General features: G+C 46.8%; 1 protein-coding gene across 1 annotated transcript; it reads right to left on the bottom strand.

Moving 5' to 3' along the window:
- Positions 1–622: 622 nt before the first annotated feature.
- LOC113997555 (high mobility group protein HMGI-C-like) lies at positions 623–17,601 on the bottom strand. Its single transcript, XM_039390428.1, has 6 exons — positions 17,516–17,601; positions 9,020–9,127; positions 8,359–8,445; positions 7,864–7,911; positions 6,398–6,488; positions 623–3,405 (listed from the first exon to the last, which is right to left on the bottom strand). The coding sequence occupies exons 1-6, from the start codon at positions 17,522–17,524 to the stop codon at positions 3,320–3,322; spliced, it is 429 nt and encodes a 142-aa protein (XP_039246362.1). The 5' UTR covers positions 17,525–17,601; the 3' UTR covers positions 623–3,319.
- Between the last annotated feature and the right edge of the window lie 644 nt (positions 17,602–18,245).

The following is an 18,245-nucleotide window of genomic DNA, read 5'->3' as shown; positions in this document are numbered from 1 at the left end:
CAAAAAGACAAATTCCAACTTGTCTGTTTGCCATATTACCCATTACCCAGCTGAACTCCTGCACAAACTAGGGGTTCATCAGCACTGGGGTGAGCAGGGCTGGCAGCAGCAGGAGCTCCATGATGGCACTAAAACACAACTGTCGGTGTGTTTTGGATTTGCTGCTGCCTCACCTTCTGGCCAACAGCCCCCAGGCTGGGCACTAGTTAGCAGAGCTGTCAGATTAACTGAAGAAGCAACAGAATTAATTGTATGAAAAGCTAAATACCTGTATAGCCCACAGAACAATGTGGGGGGGAAATGGACTTGACTGTGGAGCCTTCTGGATGTGCACAGGAAGCAGAATTGGCTTGTGTTCCAATCAAACCTCCAAGATAGACAAGAGGATGGAATTAGGTACCCACATTTGGGCCATAGGGGCTTTTCTGTTCCCCTCCATGTCTGATTCCTCATGCTCATTTCTTGTTTTCACATCGATCTGTGGGTGCTCCTGAATGACCAAATCTTGTTTTATAACCCCCTACACTCCAGTTCTGATCAAGAGCCACTCACCTTGTCTGGTGATGTGCATATGTGCTGAGGGTGTTGCAGAAGGAGAAGGCAAAGCAGAAGTCCAAGGGGCTTGTGTTTCACACCTTTATTTCAAACAAACTTCAAGGCTAATTTTCAAGTTGCCAACGCTCTTTATGCCTTCACCAAAACCATTTATGAGAAACTTCCCAACATTGCTAGATAACAAACCTCATTTATCTTCTGTGTTTTGACCAACTGTAATGACCTCTTAGTTTTGGCCAAGTGAGACTAAAACTGCCTGAGTTTAAAAACCACTTGAAATGCATTTGCTTAGAGGTAGGATTTGGCTACACAGAAAAGGTAACTAACAATATGAAAAATAAGAAGTGATTAACATTTCAAAAAAGACAATCCAAGTAATCCAGTGTGAGATCCTAGCTCTCTGAAGATGGCTGGAATTCTGCCCACCTTTCATAGGCATTTGCTTCTGTTCTAAGTCTGCATAAACATGGCAGCTGAAGCTATGGATTGGGATTTCAACTACACACAGTAGCTCCTAACAGGAATTATGCTTCTTCTCCTCAAGCACCTGCATTTTTATGGAGACATGTTTTCTACTGTGGCTTTCCAACAGAGTATTAAGAGGTAGCAAAGACTAGATTTTTATCAAACATTTTAAGACAAGTACTTTGTATGCATTCCCAGAGGAATACTGCTGACCTAAAGAAGATGGATTTACTGTCTAGCCAAGGCAGTTTCCACCCCTATTCCATTCCACCAGCTGAGAAAGGTCTGACTGATGGCACAGGAAAAGCTCAAGTCTCTCACAGATGTAATCCCCAATCCATGTAGGAGAAGCTCCAGTCTCACACTGTGACAGGTGTTGCTCTCAGGTAACAGTGGTTAATTAAACAGGCAGTACAGCCTTGCAAGCAAAGTACTGAACCTGCCAATTCACCTGAAAAATCAGGTACAGAAGTTGGTAAAATATTTTGGTCTGCCACTGGAGTGGCTTTTGAATGCAGACAGGAACAGCAGCTGAACTCTGTGTCCACTGAAGAGCAGCAGCTCCCTCACCCGATTTCAGGGAAACATCAGTTGCATCTTCTCGTGTAAACATCAACAGTTACAGATTTACATGTGTCATGTCCCACCTGGATTTATCCACACAGCAGGAGTCAAACTCTTCCCACATCTGGCAGCAGAGCTTATCCTACAGCACAGGATTTAGGTCAGTCCCTGTGATCTAATCCAGTTAGTCCTTGATTTCTTTGCTATTTGGTAGCACAGGCACAAAAGTTATCCCTGATGCAGTTTTCTGCTGTGACCACCAAGCTCACAGAGATAGGACCAGGACTCTGATCACTACTAAGCAGAATTAATGGGATCAGGACTCTCATCATTGCTAAACTGGATGGACTGAACAAAATGACCTAGGAAAAAAAAAAAAGGCACTTTTCCTCCCTCTTATTTCTTAATCAGCCCTTCCTCTTAATTCTGCATACATTTTCTTGTGTTAAATAAATACTTGCCAAGGGAACAGAACTCTGATGAAAGGATAATAAATGAGCTCAATATATACTGCCATTTCATGGGTTTCTGCTATACACCACCATAAATTTAAAGCCAATTATGTTCTGTTTAAATATTTAACACTGTAAAGCTAGCCAATTTTACATCCTGTCAGAGATAATTGAAATACCCACTTTGTCCCTTTAATAGGCAGGCAGAGAGACGGAAAATACCACCGGGATTTCACTGTTTGCAACTGGATACTGGAAATACCCTCAACTCCTAAGAATTTAACAAGTTCAGCTCTGACACCAAAAGCACAAATCTGCAAACAGTGTGAGACTGAGAGCAGCCAGCACCACACTCAAACTGCCTGGCTACTGCTGCCTCCCAAAGCCAAGCTATCACAAGGTTTTATTTGCATGGCTGACACTAGAGGACCCCCCACACTCACGCTATGGACTGAAGACAGAGCTAATTTAAATTGAATCCCGAGGCTCTGCAAGGAAGTAACTTCTGTGTAACTGATTCTTTACAGACACTCCTTTGAAGGGATGAAATCCAGTGGCTGGGACTAAGCTTGTAAGCACTGTTGTGCACTCGGAGTTGCTATCAAATTCGGCGGGGGCGGGGGGGGGGCACCACCAGGCCAAAAGCAAGTTATAAGAGATGGCCCTGAGCTGATCATGTTGAGATACAAATTTCAGAATCAATCCCACAAGACATCGGGGTGTGAGTTTTGCCCTGAAGCATCCAAGTTACTGACCACTGGAGCAACAGCACTGGAAATGGCATGAAGGTTTTTCTTTCTGATATAGCCAAGAAAGGACTCAAAGGCTGTCTTCAAGATGCAACCCCTATGGGCAACTGAGCAAAATGTAACTCTTGGCACTGCTCCATCAGTCTGCCAGAGGTGGGATGATATACAAGTTGAGCAATTAGCTGTGTGAATAGATTTCCCTTCCTGTATCTGCACTGCTGAGTCAACATCACCTTTCTGATGAACTACTGCAGTCTGTGGCAGGGTAAGGCACCAGGTTATCCAAGTATTTTTTAAGAAACATTAATATCCTCATAAAAGGTACACTACAAACTGTGAAAGGCATCTCTCCAACAAGGCATTTGCTGTTTCTCCCCCTAAATCCCTGTTTGGGTGTTTGGGGTAAGCAAGCCAGCGGACAACAGGAGAGAGAGCTTGGCCAAAATTATCACAAAGGAAAAATCTGAAATACAACATTAAAAATCCTGTTTGCTTTCCAGTTCTCTGGCTTCAGTAAGACATGAACAGGTGGCACTACTGAGCTGTGGCAGGGATGGTACTCTGAGGTCTCTTAAAACCAGCAGTTTTGCCAGGCCTGGAACCACGTTTTGCAGTGATGCCTAAAGGGAAAGATCATGGGAGAGAGAGGGTTAGAGCTCTGGGTCCAGGAGCCTTGCTGCCCAAGTGCCCCTTACAGAGCCAGTGCAAGGTTAAAAGGTGACAAGAATCCACTCCCAAACAACCAAAGGTCTTCAAAACAACATTCCCTTTGCTCTTGTATCAGTTCAAGGCTCCTGACACAAATGGCTTCCCTGGCAGCAGGGCTCAGCATGAGGCTACTGAGAACCCAGAAGTGACAGTCTGTGTGAAAATGTCTGCTTTCTGTTGTGCAAACTCATGATCAACCTCTGCTGAGAGCAGCTTTGTATTTCCCTGGATCCTCATTGGACACAAAGTACCAGAAGTGCCCCACCCAACATCAAACACCAGGAAAGCAGAGGCACAGAAGGGCTGAAAACTGTGCGAGTGGGGAATGTTTCTGGCTACGCAGGCTTGCTGTGACCTGTGAGTAAGCCCTGGCTTTCAGGAGAGCTGAGGGGACCACTGGGGCAGCAGAGGGAACAAAGAGACACAGAAGTTTGCAGCTGCTCCATCTCAAGTGCACGGAGGAGAACACAGGGAAGCAAAGACGGACGAAAAGGAGCAAGATCCTGAGGCTGCTTCCGGCTTTGTACTGGGTCTTGGAAATTCTGCCATAAAGCAAATTCTTTCCCTCTCACACCTATACTCTTTTAGCCAAGCACAGTTATTGGGAAAAACCACAGCTGCTTTTTTTTGGCTTACGAGGCTGTGAAATGAGGTTCATCAATCCTTTGGCAGTGGTACTCGTGGAAAAGAAGACAAATGCTTCTTGACTCAGACAAACAGAAAACATGAACACCACAGTTGTGATTGGCAGCATCTGCAGGTAGCAACACAACAGAGCCTGATCCATTAACAAACTCCTGCCTGCTCCTGGATAACTTGGAGTCACCCATAACCAATGCCTTGGAAAAAACAGAGCTAGAACCCCCAGCCATGGCAAAAAATACAGCTAGCTTTAAAACAGCTCTCTGCCCCATGGCAGGCTTGCAAATCTTGCATATTTCTAATTCAGCTCTTCTTATTTCTTGATTTTCCCCATACCAGACTGTCTGAAAGGCAGTCAGTCAGCCACTGTTTATTTCAGTAATTGATCTCAATGCTGCAGACACGAAGCCCAGGGCAGATCTCCTTCCCACTCAGGGCTGTTCAGTGTACAACCTGCAGGATGGGCAAGCCCGTGGATGCTCCCCTGCCCTCCCTAGTGCAGCACCTCAAAAACCCTCACCTGGAAGGAAAAAGCAAACCAACAAAACCCTCAATGACCAAAGCTCTGGCTGTGGCAGAAGATCATTAAGTGAACACAGACTCCTGGTAACAAGTTTCAGAGCTGCAGCCTCCTGCACAAGTAGCACAAAAACTTGCAGGCATGTAACATCTTCGTTAAACCCAGACCCACAGAATGGGTTAATCCAGAAACTGCCTGTCTGGAAGCTGCTACAGCTGCATTGTGCTTGCAAACAAGCCCCAGTATCTATAGCTTCCAGTAAGTCAGAACAGCAAGCTTCCCCTTTAGTCAGAAGTTTTAAGCCAGGATTACCACTCCATCTCAAGCTCCTGAGCAAGTAACAACCACTGAGAAGTTTTCCAGAGGATTGCCAGGTTTCATACTCCACATGCTCATTCCCACTGATTTTCTAGCTGGTTGTTTTCCTACAGAAGTGCACACCTTCCCCAGCTGCACACCTTCTCCACCCCCAGCACTGAGCTTACCCAGGACTCTGGGCTGCACTACCATGTGCTGCACGACTGTCTCCCGCCGACCGCAGCATCCGCCCATCCTGGCACATCTGCTGCTACCTCACTGCAGCAGGAGGGAAACAGATTCCTCCTGTCACTGCTCCTGGTCCCACTCGAACTGACAGGAAGAAGAAAGTCCCCCCAGTGGCTGTGGTTTGGGGCGATGCTCAGAGGGGCCGGAGGTGAGCTCATCACCCGCCAGCCTGCGGCTCCGCTGATGTCACCGCCCGGCTCCGTGGCAGGAAGTGATACGGGAGCAGGAGCCCCAGAGGAAACTGAATTGAGCAACTGAGGTTAACTCCCCTGGCATTCAATCATGTGGCATTTCCAGGGACTTTCTAAGAACCTGAGGTTGGGTTTGGCTGCCCGGTGTCTGTTCGCTCGCTTCGCACGCTCAGCGCTAACGGCAGCGGGGCCACATGGCACACCAAGGCCATCTGCCTCCCCTGGGCTGCTGCTCCCTCCCCCCTCCCACTCAGAGAACATTCAATGAATGGCTTCCTACAAGGCTCACTGAAGGTGGGACTCAGCCACACACAAGTTTTCTGGCAATCTACCTCAGAAACGGCCCTGAACGGTCCAGGCTGGACTTGGAGTTGTACTTCCCCAGGGCTGAGGTGAGGCTGGGGCTCTGGGTGGTGCAACTGTACATTCCTACAGCAGGGATAACAGTTATCTGGGATCTCACCTCAGAGAAGCTTAGATAACTTAAACTGGTCAGTGCCGTCGTTCTCTGTGCTGCTGATGCACCTCTGCTAGTGCAGAGGACAAGCCAGGAAAGAGAGAGCAGGACCATCATGGAGGCATGCTGGAGTTAATCCAGAATGCTATCATGTCCCAAACACCAAGGGATCATCTACTCTCTTTTTCCCAAGTAAGGCAAGATATTCATGATAGACTATTTTCACTTTGCACATAACACAGCCACACAACCTCACTGAGCCACCTTTAACAGTGGCCAGAACCTCAGATATGTGACTTCTTGGAAAAATAAACATATAGATTCTCCTCCCATTTCTCTTTTCTGCCTCCACTTCTGCTGAAGTAGTCACAACTGAATTAGATGGAAGGAATGTGCTACCCCTGCTGTTGTAATGTGCCTGGAAGCCTTCCAAATCCTCCTGTTTGCAGGATTTACCAGAATGACTGCAGCCAGTGCCAGAGCTTTGGGGGTACGTGCATGGTTTGCACAGTTTAGTCTCGTGTAATTATGACTATCTAATTTCAAACCTTGGGTGGCTGGTGCAGAGTTCAAATTCGAGTCGCCGCCTCCCTGAGGATCTCCTTCCTGAGACTCTCCTTCTTTGACCACCGCTTGAGGCTACAAAGAAAAAACACCAAAAATAAACAAACTCCCCACATAAAGTTAGGTAGAGAGAGAGAAAATTGCAAATACACAATACAAAAGCCTTTGATCAGTGTTATTTAAATAAGACTGTTCAGCCCTGACAGCACATCCATTTGCCAATTCCTACATCCAAACATAGGCAAGAGCACATGTAGTGTCCACACACATTCACAAGTGTCTCTGAATCCCTGTCAGAATCCATAATAAACCACCATATTACCAGCCTTGGCCCAACACTTGGAAAAAAATCTGTCCATTATGCAGCTGTGGAGAAATTTTTTCATCCTCGAGAATACTTTCATTGTTTCAGGATATTTCCCTGTCCTGACCAACATTTTTTCTACCAATGATTAAAAACCAAATGGTTGTTCTTTTTCTTCTGCTTTGGTTTTGCCTCACCCCAGAAAACTCTTCAGCTGTTTAATTTTGAACTGAAACATCAGAATGCTTCACTAACCAAAGTCAGAATGATTTGCTTTGAAACTAAAAATTCTAGATCGTCCTGCTTGTCGTTGAGATTTGCCAGTCCATGGATGACACCAGCAGAACTCCCTGGGTAAGGTTTTGGTCTCTAAGTCACAGCCATTTCTGCCTCTGATGCTTTTCCACAGAGCTTGAGGATTATGACTTGAAAATCTTGCTGATTTAAGCGCTGGTAACACACCAAATTTCCTTACTCAGTGTATTTAAATAAGACAACAAAAATGGGCTTAGGTTTGGGTTTGAGTCTAGCAATTTTTGTGATACACGCTAGATAATGGTTTGTGGCTGTTGTGGGGTTTTTAATCACTCCTAATGACAGATAACAGGACTCAATGTCCTTATTGATTAGAAGCTTTCATCCTGTTTTCACACCTGGAATGTTTTATTTTCAGCTACTGATTCTTACTGATCCTTTGTTTGCTGCATAAAAGAGCCTCCTGCTGGCAGGACTCAAAAGTTTCCATATTCATCAAATTTCTCTTTTAACTTAATTTTAAGTTTCTTCTTTTGAGACAAACCGACTTGCTAAGCAAACACTTTAGTCTTCCAAGTCTCCTGGGAAGACAACCCCTCAATCTGAGAAAGGATGGAATCTCTGGTCTAACATTCCAAGCCTGGGAAAGTACTCTGGAAGTCTAGTATGTCTCGAATTAAGCACAGCAGCTCTCCTGGGCTCTCAGAATTCTTCGGGAGCTGAATCCTAAAGGAGATCAGGAAGGCAGTCAGGGCTTCCCTAATGATTTCCAGGCCACCAAGGCTGACAGAATGTTGTGGCAGAGAGAGAGGCTGAGAAGAGCAAAAACAACTGGAAGTTCCCCAGGATCTGTGACCGGAGAAGGGAAAAAGGACTGAACACCACACTCACCCACTTGCGGGGTCTCCCTCTGCGCCTTTTCTCACCAGAAGGTTCTGCCTTTATTGAAAACAAAGGGGGGGGAAATATTTTCAGTTCTCGTATTTGCTGGGCACTGTGACTAATGTGCTGAGCTTGGCCAAGGTGACTTTTATTATAAAAGGTCTTGTCTCACAAGTAGCAGAAAAAGCAAAAGCTGAGGACAGTTGAGGAGGAAACGCCTGCCAGACTATGCTGGTTGTGATTATTTGGCAGTGGTGGAGGAGAAATGCTGGAAGGAAGCTGCTGCAAGTGGCAACACAGGAGAGTTGGGAGGTGAGTTAGGACTAAAACCACAATAACTGGTTTGTCCAACGGTGGCAATTAAAGCTGAGCTGAATTAGGGGCAACTTTCACTATATCTTTAAGCAAAGAGAAACCTCCCTGCTTGTCCCTCTAGCAATGCTTCCAGAGGGACAGCCAGCTTCTCTCTCTCTCCATAAAAGAACATAAGCCATTTACTCTTACAGTTTCCTCAGTTACAGTAGTCTTTTTCTTGCTTCCTTTTGGCCTTCCTCGTGGTTTTGTCTCTGATGGCTGTTCCACAGTATCCTCCTGGGATAAAAGGAGAAAGCCATTTAAGCAGGATGATCCCTGAACAACTTACAGCTTCTCATTCTGATGTGTCTTGGACCCCAATAATAGCACCCAGATCACTAAACAGCTGGTTGTCTCTGCTTTTCCAGCTGTGAGGTGCATTAGAAGATGGCCAGCAGTACTCCTACCCCTTTGTCTTTTGGGCTGGGGAAATGAGCAAGTTCCAAGAACCCTGGCCAAGGTTCCTGGAATGAGGCCTCCTCTGTTCTGTCTTACTAGCGGTGTGGAAACAGAGGGGGACCTACAAATGTCCAGAACAGCACAGAGCCCAGTCTCAGAACAGAGAGCTGGTCAGCTCCCCTCACAAGGTCCCTGGCCTGAACTGTCCCAGCCTGCCATGCCTGAGGCACAGCTGGGGCAGTGACTGAGAGTCCCCAGGGTGCACATCCTGCTGCTGTCCTGAGCAGCAATAACATTTACCACAGAACTCTTTGGTTTTTGTTAGTGAGCTGCTTCCCAGGGCTGCCTGCAAATCCCACCAGGCTAATGCCAGAGCATCCCCAGGCAGCCTTTTCAGATGATGTGCCCTCACCTGTGGCTGCTTCCTTGGTCTTCCTCTCTTTTTCTTCTGGCCCTCTGTTGGTGCAGATGAGACAGGGTTTTCTGGCCTCTCGTTGCTCATGTTGGCACTTCTCACAGTCTGCAGATTAAAATCCAACAGGTTTCTTTCCCAGTCCATAGAAAAATAAAATAGTGTCCTTTTTTCCCTACCTTGTTACAGATTCTCCTCTACCTGCATGGCTGAAGTGGTGAGAGAGAACTAGGCATGACAGCTTGCTATTGTTTTTATCAGCTGGAAGAGTCTGGGACCCAGCAGACTGTTAGAAGAACAACTGTGCTTTATAAACATTTCAGAACCATTCTCTCACCTGGCATATTCCTCAGCTTTCTGAGGCTTTTGGCCACAGGAGCTGATTGCTCCAGGCACAGAACATGCTGCTACTGGCACCTACCTTTGCCCTCCTTGGCCAGTTTCATCTGAACCAACAAAATCAGTGTCTACAGCTCTCTGAACTCCACTCTTTGGAGGCTTCCTCTGCCTGAAGAGGAAGGAGGTGGGAGATAAAGTGGTGGTGGCGAGTTCTAAATGCACCATTCAAGAGCAAAGCTTCATTCAGAGCTCCCATATCATCAGATAGCAAAGCTAATCCTGGGACCAAAGTCCACAGCAGAGAGCCTTACATGAGGATGCTTGAGAGAACACATATCAGGGTACAAACTCTAAGAAGTCAGGCTCTGGAGCTGCCCCTCAAGAGTTTGTTCCTAATCACTGACTGAACAGGTACTGTCTGGAGAGATGCCTGGCCCCATTCAGAGCACTCAGCCTCTGGTCCTACATGAGGCTCAGTGTTTCCTATATAACACAAGTCCCCCAGATTTGGATTTTGCTTGGGTCCTGAGCACTAGGTTATCTGCTGAAAGTTTATCAGCAGGATTGTCAGTCAGACTCCTCCCTGTCCCCAAGCTCTAGTGCCTGCTGTGGTCGGAATGAGCCCTGATCCAACCTGCATGCTCTCAGAAATAACCACGATCATGAGCTGTTAAGGGTACACAGGAAACCAGTGACTTTCCTTGCTTCTGCTTGAGATTTCTCCTCTGGCATGTCTGCCAGAGAAGGTGCCAGTCTGTGAGCCTTGACACTCTCACATCCTGAGTCAGGAAGAAGGATGTGACCTCGACCAGAACCTCAGCAGACACCTGAATTCCAGGCACACTATGAGAGGTGGGGGTTATTGGTCCTGCTTGGGTGTGAATCAAAGCCTACACAGGGCTCTGAGTTCAGCTCCCAGTTTGCTGATCTGCTTGGAAAAGGCATTTGCAGCACCCCCAGATCTTGGCTCTCCTTTCCTTCTTGCACAGGAGGGAGGGCTCAAGAAGATGAGAGGGGATGAGGAGGCTGGACAAAGGTAGCTGAGTCCTCATTCATCAGTGTTCTTACCACAAAATAAATAGCTAAGAATAGTATAGTGGAGAAAGCAGCTCCATTTAATGCTTAGGAAGGCAGGAGCATATAAATGAACCCTGCACTTCCACCTTCCCTGCAAAGCCATCGCCTTCCCCTTCTCACCTAGACACTGCAGGCATAACCTCCCTTGACTGTAGAAGCTCTTCTACCTCCACCTGAGAAATGGTTTTTTGCAGCTCTTCGCTTTACCTGTTTTATTTCTCCTTTTCCACCTGCTAAGTGAAAGGTACCAACAGCAAAGCTCAAAGAGCTCTTTGTCCCATGGGCCTTGAGCACTGCTGTGTCCCCAGGTCCCTCTGGCAGCTCTACCTGGGGCAGCAAAGGCAGTCCTGCAAGCAAGGGCACAGCTGCATCACGTACAAGTGTGAATTTTTTCTTCAAAATACTGCTGGAGGGCAGCAGCTGGGTTCAGTTCCAGTTCATGCATGAGCAGCCCTGCCTAGTGAACTCCCTGGATGCCCCTTTGTGCCCACTGCTGGGCCCCAGCTTACAGGTGCTGCTGCACACTCGGCTTTTCTATCAAACCCTCTGATCAGAGGGCGATGGAAAGACTACAGTGAAGGTCTCCGAGTTCAGGCTGCATCTGGAGGGGAGACAGTTAGGGAAAAAATAGTTTCTTTGTACTTGCAAGGCACTCACAGTTGCCACCACATCCCTGAGAGATAAGCATGAAACACTTGCAGTCTCTTTTAGAGAAGAGCTGTGCTTTTACAGACTGTAACCAGAGCTTTGTAGTTTGATCAGATGTTCAAGTTCCAAAGATGAGAGGGCCTTAACTGAAGAGGACAACAAATGCACTGCCCTCTGGCCAGCCACTGTTCCCTGTGCCTGCCTTTACTGGTCAGAACTGGGGCTCAGACAGGCTGGTGCTGGCATTTGGGGCCAGCTGAGGCAGCAGAGTCACTGAGGTGCACAGCCTCTGGACTGCCCCAGAGAAGCCTTAGTCCCTCTTCCCAGAGGCAGTTCTGAGCCAGCCCCAGCTCATGCTGCACACATCTGGTGCTGGATCAGCCCAGAGTGCTGCAAAGGTGGCTTGAAGCCTCTGGAGCCTGAGCCTTCCCTCAGCCACCCATGGAAAAGGAACAGACATGGCCATGAGAACGGACCAGAGTGAAAGTGCTGTCCAAGCCAGGTCCCTGGGAAGAGCTGACAGCTGCTTATCCGGGGCAGGCTGTGCTGACAGGAGGGTGGAGTTAAGTATTTGCATTCTGTTTTTCAGTCTCAGATTGCACTTTTTGCTTGGTCACCACAGGCTGGACATGCAGAATCTGACAATGTCACTGACAGAGGCTGCAAGACAACTCCCAACTTTCACTCCCTGTTCCAACACAATGTTCACAGTCACTACAGACCCTGAAGCCACTGCTCTTATTGACACAACCTCTCTCACGAGTTCCCTGTAACTGAAACCTGCATTGAATCCAAATTTTGCACGTCAGTATTGGAGTGGGAGCAACCACAGTGTACAGAATTCATTTTTCCCCTGATGCAAAGAAAGTCAGTTCTTGCCCAATGACTGCTTGCTAAGCCTTGCTAGGCTGATACATGACAGACATTGTAGAGTGTATCTGGCAAGCTTTCTGCAGGCAGGGCTGCAGACAAATGCAGAGATTGCCAGGAGATAGCAGTGTCTTTGTACATCTCTTCCACCTTCTCATCACCCACCAAAGGCACACACTTCTCGAAGCCTCGTGTGAAAACAAAAACACACAAGCAAAGCTACAAAAGCACCAGCCCTTAGGGCCTTCATAAGCTTCACATGACTCAATGCAAGATGCAGACAAAGCAAAAGCACCCACTGCAATTCGACTCCAAATTTCTCAACAACAGCTTTCCATATACATATAAAACCCCACTGTGTACCAAAACCCACATATACCTTCCAGGGTCACTGCACTCCCTGCTGGCATTGGAGCCAGCAGGGCTGAATCTCAGGCCTACAGACTGTCCACAAGGGTACAAGATCTAAAAAGCCTATCTATTTGTGGGCCTTAAATCACCATTATGCCAGCCACATACACAGCTTTGCAAATGGGGCAGGTGTGGCATTGCGTGTTTCCAGCAGTATTGAGGCCTCTGTGTTGCAGAGACATCACCTAAAAGAAAACACCTCACGTCCCAGATGCATTCCCAGGGACCTGGCAGAGGACAGGGGATCCTCGCAGTCACAAGGCCTCACATCTGGATTGAGGTGCTCAGTTGTACAAAGCCAGTTTCTCTACCAAAACAAATTCTCAGGAAAGCAAGGCTTCTCCTGGGGGCTATGGAGTTGCAGCCTAATACAGAGTATTGAACAATTTCTCTAGGGACTTTTCCCTTCCCACAGGTTACAGAGGAAGCCTTGGGGATGAGCCTGCTGACTCGGGCAGGTATATTAAATGGCAGAACCCCTCCCTGTTTGTTTCCTCAGGGAGGCTAAATTTTAGGCTATATCCTCAGGAGAAACACAGTGTGGATGCTTGAGACATCCTACTAAAACCCCCAAACCACGTGCAAGATTCACAGCAACACTGCCAGAAAACAACTCTCTGGCTGCAGTGCTCACATACAAAATAAAGGCTCACAAAGCCTTTTCCAAAGGATAATAGGAGTGTGATTATAGGAGACCCTTCATTACAGCCTTAACGCTGTCACTGTCTCTATAATAACAGGCAAAGCTATGTACCAAGCACAACTCCCCCTTAGCAGCACACACCACTGTGCTGCTGTCACATGTGACAAAGCAAACCCAGGCTAACTTCACTGACATGAACATGGGTCACTCTTCACTCCCTCTGGTAAAAGAGGGAGGGAAAAATCTGGCCCAAGCCCTGCATCAAGCAGAGGAGGATAAAAGACTCTGTTAGTCAAGACATCTAAAGAGGAGGACCAAGGAAGCCAGGCAGAGAGAAACTCCTCATTCCAATAACTGCAGCAATAACGAGCTGCTCTCGCATTATGAGAAATTACTTTCACCTTCTGAGAAATCAAATGCTCAGTTCTTTTCAGATCTTGCCACAGATCAAGAAATAGCACAGCTTGTTGCAGTTCCCCATGGACTGTTCCAGCAGAAAAGCAGGATAGCCAGGACCTGGAACAGCTCCCTTGGGAAAGAGCAGAGGCAGTAACACTGGCAGATGTGCCTCTTCTGCCAGATTTTTCTGCAAAATGAGGAACTTACAGGCTACTAAATCAAGCTTGTGGCAACAGCAGGTTAACTGCCATAGTCTCATAAATCACTTCTCAAAACCAGAACTAACATTTCTAGGTGATTTCCCTGACTGCTCTGAGTGGCTAAGTCTAAGGCTTCTTTGATCTCATGCTTAAAAGTCTCCTAGTTCATTGCCTGCTGGGTTTTTTTTTCTTAATGAGCAATTTATTGTCACTCGTTCTTGCATCACACCAGAGCCCTTCAGCAGCAATGTTCCTCTCTCCTCCGTTTTTCAACCCACTCTACCAGATAAATACATCAAGCTGATCACCCTCACCTTGCCTGGCTGAACAAGCCAGCCTGTTTGTTTCTTGGATGTGATCATTTTGATTGTTATTTACACTCTTTCCAATGGGAACTCAACACTTCCAAGGATCCTGACTCTCAAAACGCTTTTCAGTGAGGACAGTTTGACTAACTTAACCTCTTGCATACCTGAGAAACATGGGCTAAGCAACAGTTCAGTGGGCAAAATCTAGTTCTTGTGCAACATTAATAGCATCAGCCTCCAAAGTGATTCAACCAGCAAGCTATTCCAGCACCTCCAGCATATTTGGACTGATAAAATGCCCGGGTCAGAAGACAGAAACTAAGCTTATGGAGCACAAAAAAATCCAGGGATCATATGGGTTTCTGTGTTTCCACTCAGTGCGAGGGACCCGCTCAAGGTCTGAACGGGAACTTCTGTATCTCTACCAACAGTTACATTTCCAACTTTGTTTTAGGCCTCTCTGTGCAACCCCAATGAAGGTGCCCTCAAGTGTTTCAGTTCTCTGTGCACAAAATGGTGGGTAGCTCCCTGACTGCTGAGCTGTGCTGGGGATGGGGCTGAGGGGACAGAACCCCAGTGAGGCAGGCACAGGCCATCCCATCTGGGCCTTTCCTGAGAGACTGCAAGGCAGGTAAGTGCTGATGGCTGGGACAGGAGCTTACAGACTAAAGACCTCTTGACTAAGAAACAGTGCCAGAAGCTTTTTTTAACATTAGGGATATGCACAGCTGCATGGGAGAAGGGTTGTTGATCACTGAGTTTCAAGCAACACTGTGGCCATGAACAGTCTCGGTTTCCTATTTCCCAGCTCCTGACTGCCCAGGGTCAGCATAACACCAAGGTACTGCAAGAGCTCTCTTGAACAAACCTTGCTTGATGCAGTGCCTGCCAACTTATTCCTCTCTGTCCAGATATCTGAGCAACCCTGCCCATCCTAATCCATACAACAACTAGTTACAGGAATACCACCATGGCTCTGCTCTGTAGCTAGCCTAAAATCCCATTTCTTCCTTAGGAAGATGGGGCTTTGCACTTGCCTGTAGAATGAATCAGGCCACACGTGCAGTGCCAGCTGCACTGAGGTCCTGTTCACATCTGCATATGCAGGACTTTCCCTGAAGGTTGCCACAGATTTCAAGGGCTCAACCTCAATCCTACCTCAGTGTCATCAGCTTCCAAGCCCTGCCAAAGCCCCAGGCTTCTTACGGTCAGAGCCAGCAAAGCAAGGAGGCAGTTACCACCCCAGGAAGTCATGGAAAAGCACTGCTGGATACCAAGACCAGCGAGGAAGAGAGACCTGGAATCTGTTCCTGACTCTGGACTTGGGCAAGTCATACAATCTTTCTAACTTCATGTTTTCTGTCTAGAAGGTTATGGAATAAAACTGAAGTATTAACACTTCCCTCAACCTGGGGTGGAGGGACTGAGTCATCCCTATTTGTAGAGTGACCCTAAGAACCCCCAGCAAGGCATCATTAGAGGAAGGCACCAGCAGCCTCCCCCTTGTCTCGTGCTCAGGAGCACAAAGGAGAGGCCCTCACAACTGAAGAAATACAGCTCAGGATCAGCCACATCCTGCTGAGCAGCAAAACACACCCTCACCCTCTTTCCCCAGGAAGCTGAAGGCTTCTGGGACTAGTCTGGCCCAAAGCTAAGAGCTGAAGTTCCCTGCCCTGGGAATCTGACACAGAGCAGTGCTGGAGTGGGAGCTGGGGCTCCCCAGAGCCACTCAGAACCTCTCCCACTCCCAAACCCCAGTGGGCAGGGGACAGGGGGCCCAGCTCACTGTCTCTATCCAAGAAAACTCATGTACCAAACTGAGGACCTCAAGCCTTGAGGCCACTGCCTGAGGTTTGAGACACTTCTCATTCATTCTCAGGACACTTCCAGCACTTTGATACCTCCAAAAGTATCACACCAGGTCAGTGCCACTTAATGCCTCTGTGCAGATTGTAGACTCCCTAGCATTACGAGCCTGTTAAAATTCTCCCTTAGGGAATTTGCCCCAACATTCAAATGTTTATTCTAAAGGACTCTTTCCTATCTTAAAAGTCTGTCTAGACACTGTCACCAAAAAGCAAGCACCCCAAGCACTGCAGAGATACATCAATGGGAAAAAATCCAACAGTATTTACAGGGAAATCAAAGGAAAAAGGAGAAATCTGTGCTTACTCAAGATTAAAAATCACAGCTCTCATTTCAGATAGCGTCAAGCCTCGTTCCTCTGCAGAATGACTATTTTGTTCAGCCCAACTACTGACATCTGCAAAGCACTGTCCACTTGTGCAAGCCCAGGAAATGGCCCTCTGCACTTCCTGGTGAGGACTGGCGTCGTGGCACCTGGCACGGGGACATGAGACAGCAAGTCCTGCACCTTAGGCTGTTTAGAAGTAGGCTTTCTCAATTCCCAAGCTGCAATGTATTAATCCCCGTGCCTTAACCTCCAGCACCCTGAGGATGGGCTCTGCACACGCATTTCAAACGCTACAGTAAGAAAGGAACACGATTTACCTGTGGAGCAGTTGGGCAGCGCTGCTTGACCTGAGCCCCGCAGAAGTAGCAGTGGAGGCAGGAGAGACAGACAGAGGTGTCCAGCAGCTTGACAGCCCTCCTGCCCTGGCAGAGGCAGCTAACCCAGGCCTCTGCACACATTCATTTCAGGAGCCCTCCAGCGCCGTTTGCTGCGCTCCCGGTTCGCGATATGGAAACAGCGAGCGCTGCCAGCGCTCTCCTTCTGACGGCAGCCCCGAGCAGTGACAGCAACCGAAACCAGCTCACCCCAACCCGCCTGGATCCCACACCAAATGCAACAGCCAGCAACCAGAAAAGTCCCCAACCACACCACTCGCACCAGCCAGCTCGTACCCCTGCCCCGCTTACGGAAAACAAGGCCGGTTTCCAAATGCGAAATGAATTATCTGAATAAGGGGGGCAGACCGTTAAGTAAAGACTTCCCTCTTTACAAGTGCTAGAAAGAATCACTGCTGACCTTGTTTTATGGAAGAAACCAAACCAAAACAAGAATCCCAAATGGGTAGCCCCAGGAAGGCTTGTGATGACAAAGGGGTTATTAATCTGAGAGCAAAACGCACTCAGGGCATTTACTATAAGCCACAAATAAAAATGGGAAGCTGACTTCAGTTGAGCACAAACGTATTTAGAAAGGAGATGTTGCGTGGGTCTAAGTTAGGGATTCTGTATTAATTATGTGAACAACCATTAGCTCTCACAGAAGTCCCTAGAAGTATTTTTACAAAGGAGAATGAAGACTTTTCATATGACTGCCTTGGTGTATTTAAGACACGTATATTGGGATTTTTTGGCACATCACCATTAGCAAAATCAGAGACTTCAAATATCTCAATCTGTACCTATATAAAAGCCATTACATTATCTTAGAGACAATGTTTGAGACTCTTCTTTATGTCAAGTAGTAAATTGCTTACAGTGACAGCACCACTGCATAAACTGAAGACTAATTTTTTTTCTTAGAGTCATCCATATAAAAGATTTGCATCACTTGAGTTCCTCAGTAACTTCTCTAAATGTCAGTATGACACCTAAATCATTTACTGCAGTCTGGAAAAATATCAATCCTGACCTTATTCATAGGGAGATGATGATCTTCTGGGTAAACATGGACATGGGGGCTCTGGAAGTGTGTCCAGTTCTCGGGGCTGCCTCTGTGACCTCAGGAACCTCACCTTCTCTTTTCACCCTGTTTCCCACATGTGAAGTGGGGATAACACACAAAACAAGTAACATCTTGCTTATTTAGACAATATTTTCTTTGGGAAGATATACACTTCCCAGCATGTAATTACACAGGTCTTAGGCAAAGTGGCTCAAGATTTTATTTGGAGCTCCTAACAACTAATAAAACAAAATCAACATGAAATATTAAGAGAAGCCTTTGATCGCTCCTGCAACAATGTCTAATCCAAAAATTATTAAATAGCATATGAAATTAGGTACCTGAAAATTATTATCTGTTAATCTAAGTGCTTAAATATATCTAGGTTATTTATCAAAAATCCTCCAGCATAAGCACTACTGTATCATATGGAAATACACACAAATTTTTCATTTTTTAATGAAAATACTTCATTTTCCTTTTAAATATCACTAGAGACAAAGCTGTCCATGTGCTGTACAAACACAGTGTAATCATAATGACTGAGTCAGAACTTGAATTGTTATACTTTGTATGAAATGAAGAAATCTGCATTTCATGAAAATGCTTCCTAGCAGGGAAGTACTAAACTTGATTCTACAACACTAAACCAGAGATGGTTGACAGTTCATAAGTGCTAAAGAACATTAGTGTTATT

This window comes from Pipra filicauda, unplaced genomic scaffold (genome assembly GCF_003945595.2).
Source record: "Pipra filicauda isolate LSUMZ 115617 unplaced genomic scaffold, ASM394559v2 scaffold102_size2360937_pilon, whole genome shotgun sequence".
NCBI lineage: Eukaryota > Metazoa > Chordata > Aves > Passeriformes > Pipridae > Pipra > Pipra filicauda.
The sequence above is the reverse complement of the archived record's forward strand: the minus strand, read 5'-3'. Positions and strand labels throughout refer to the sequence as shown.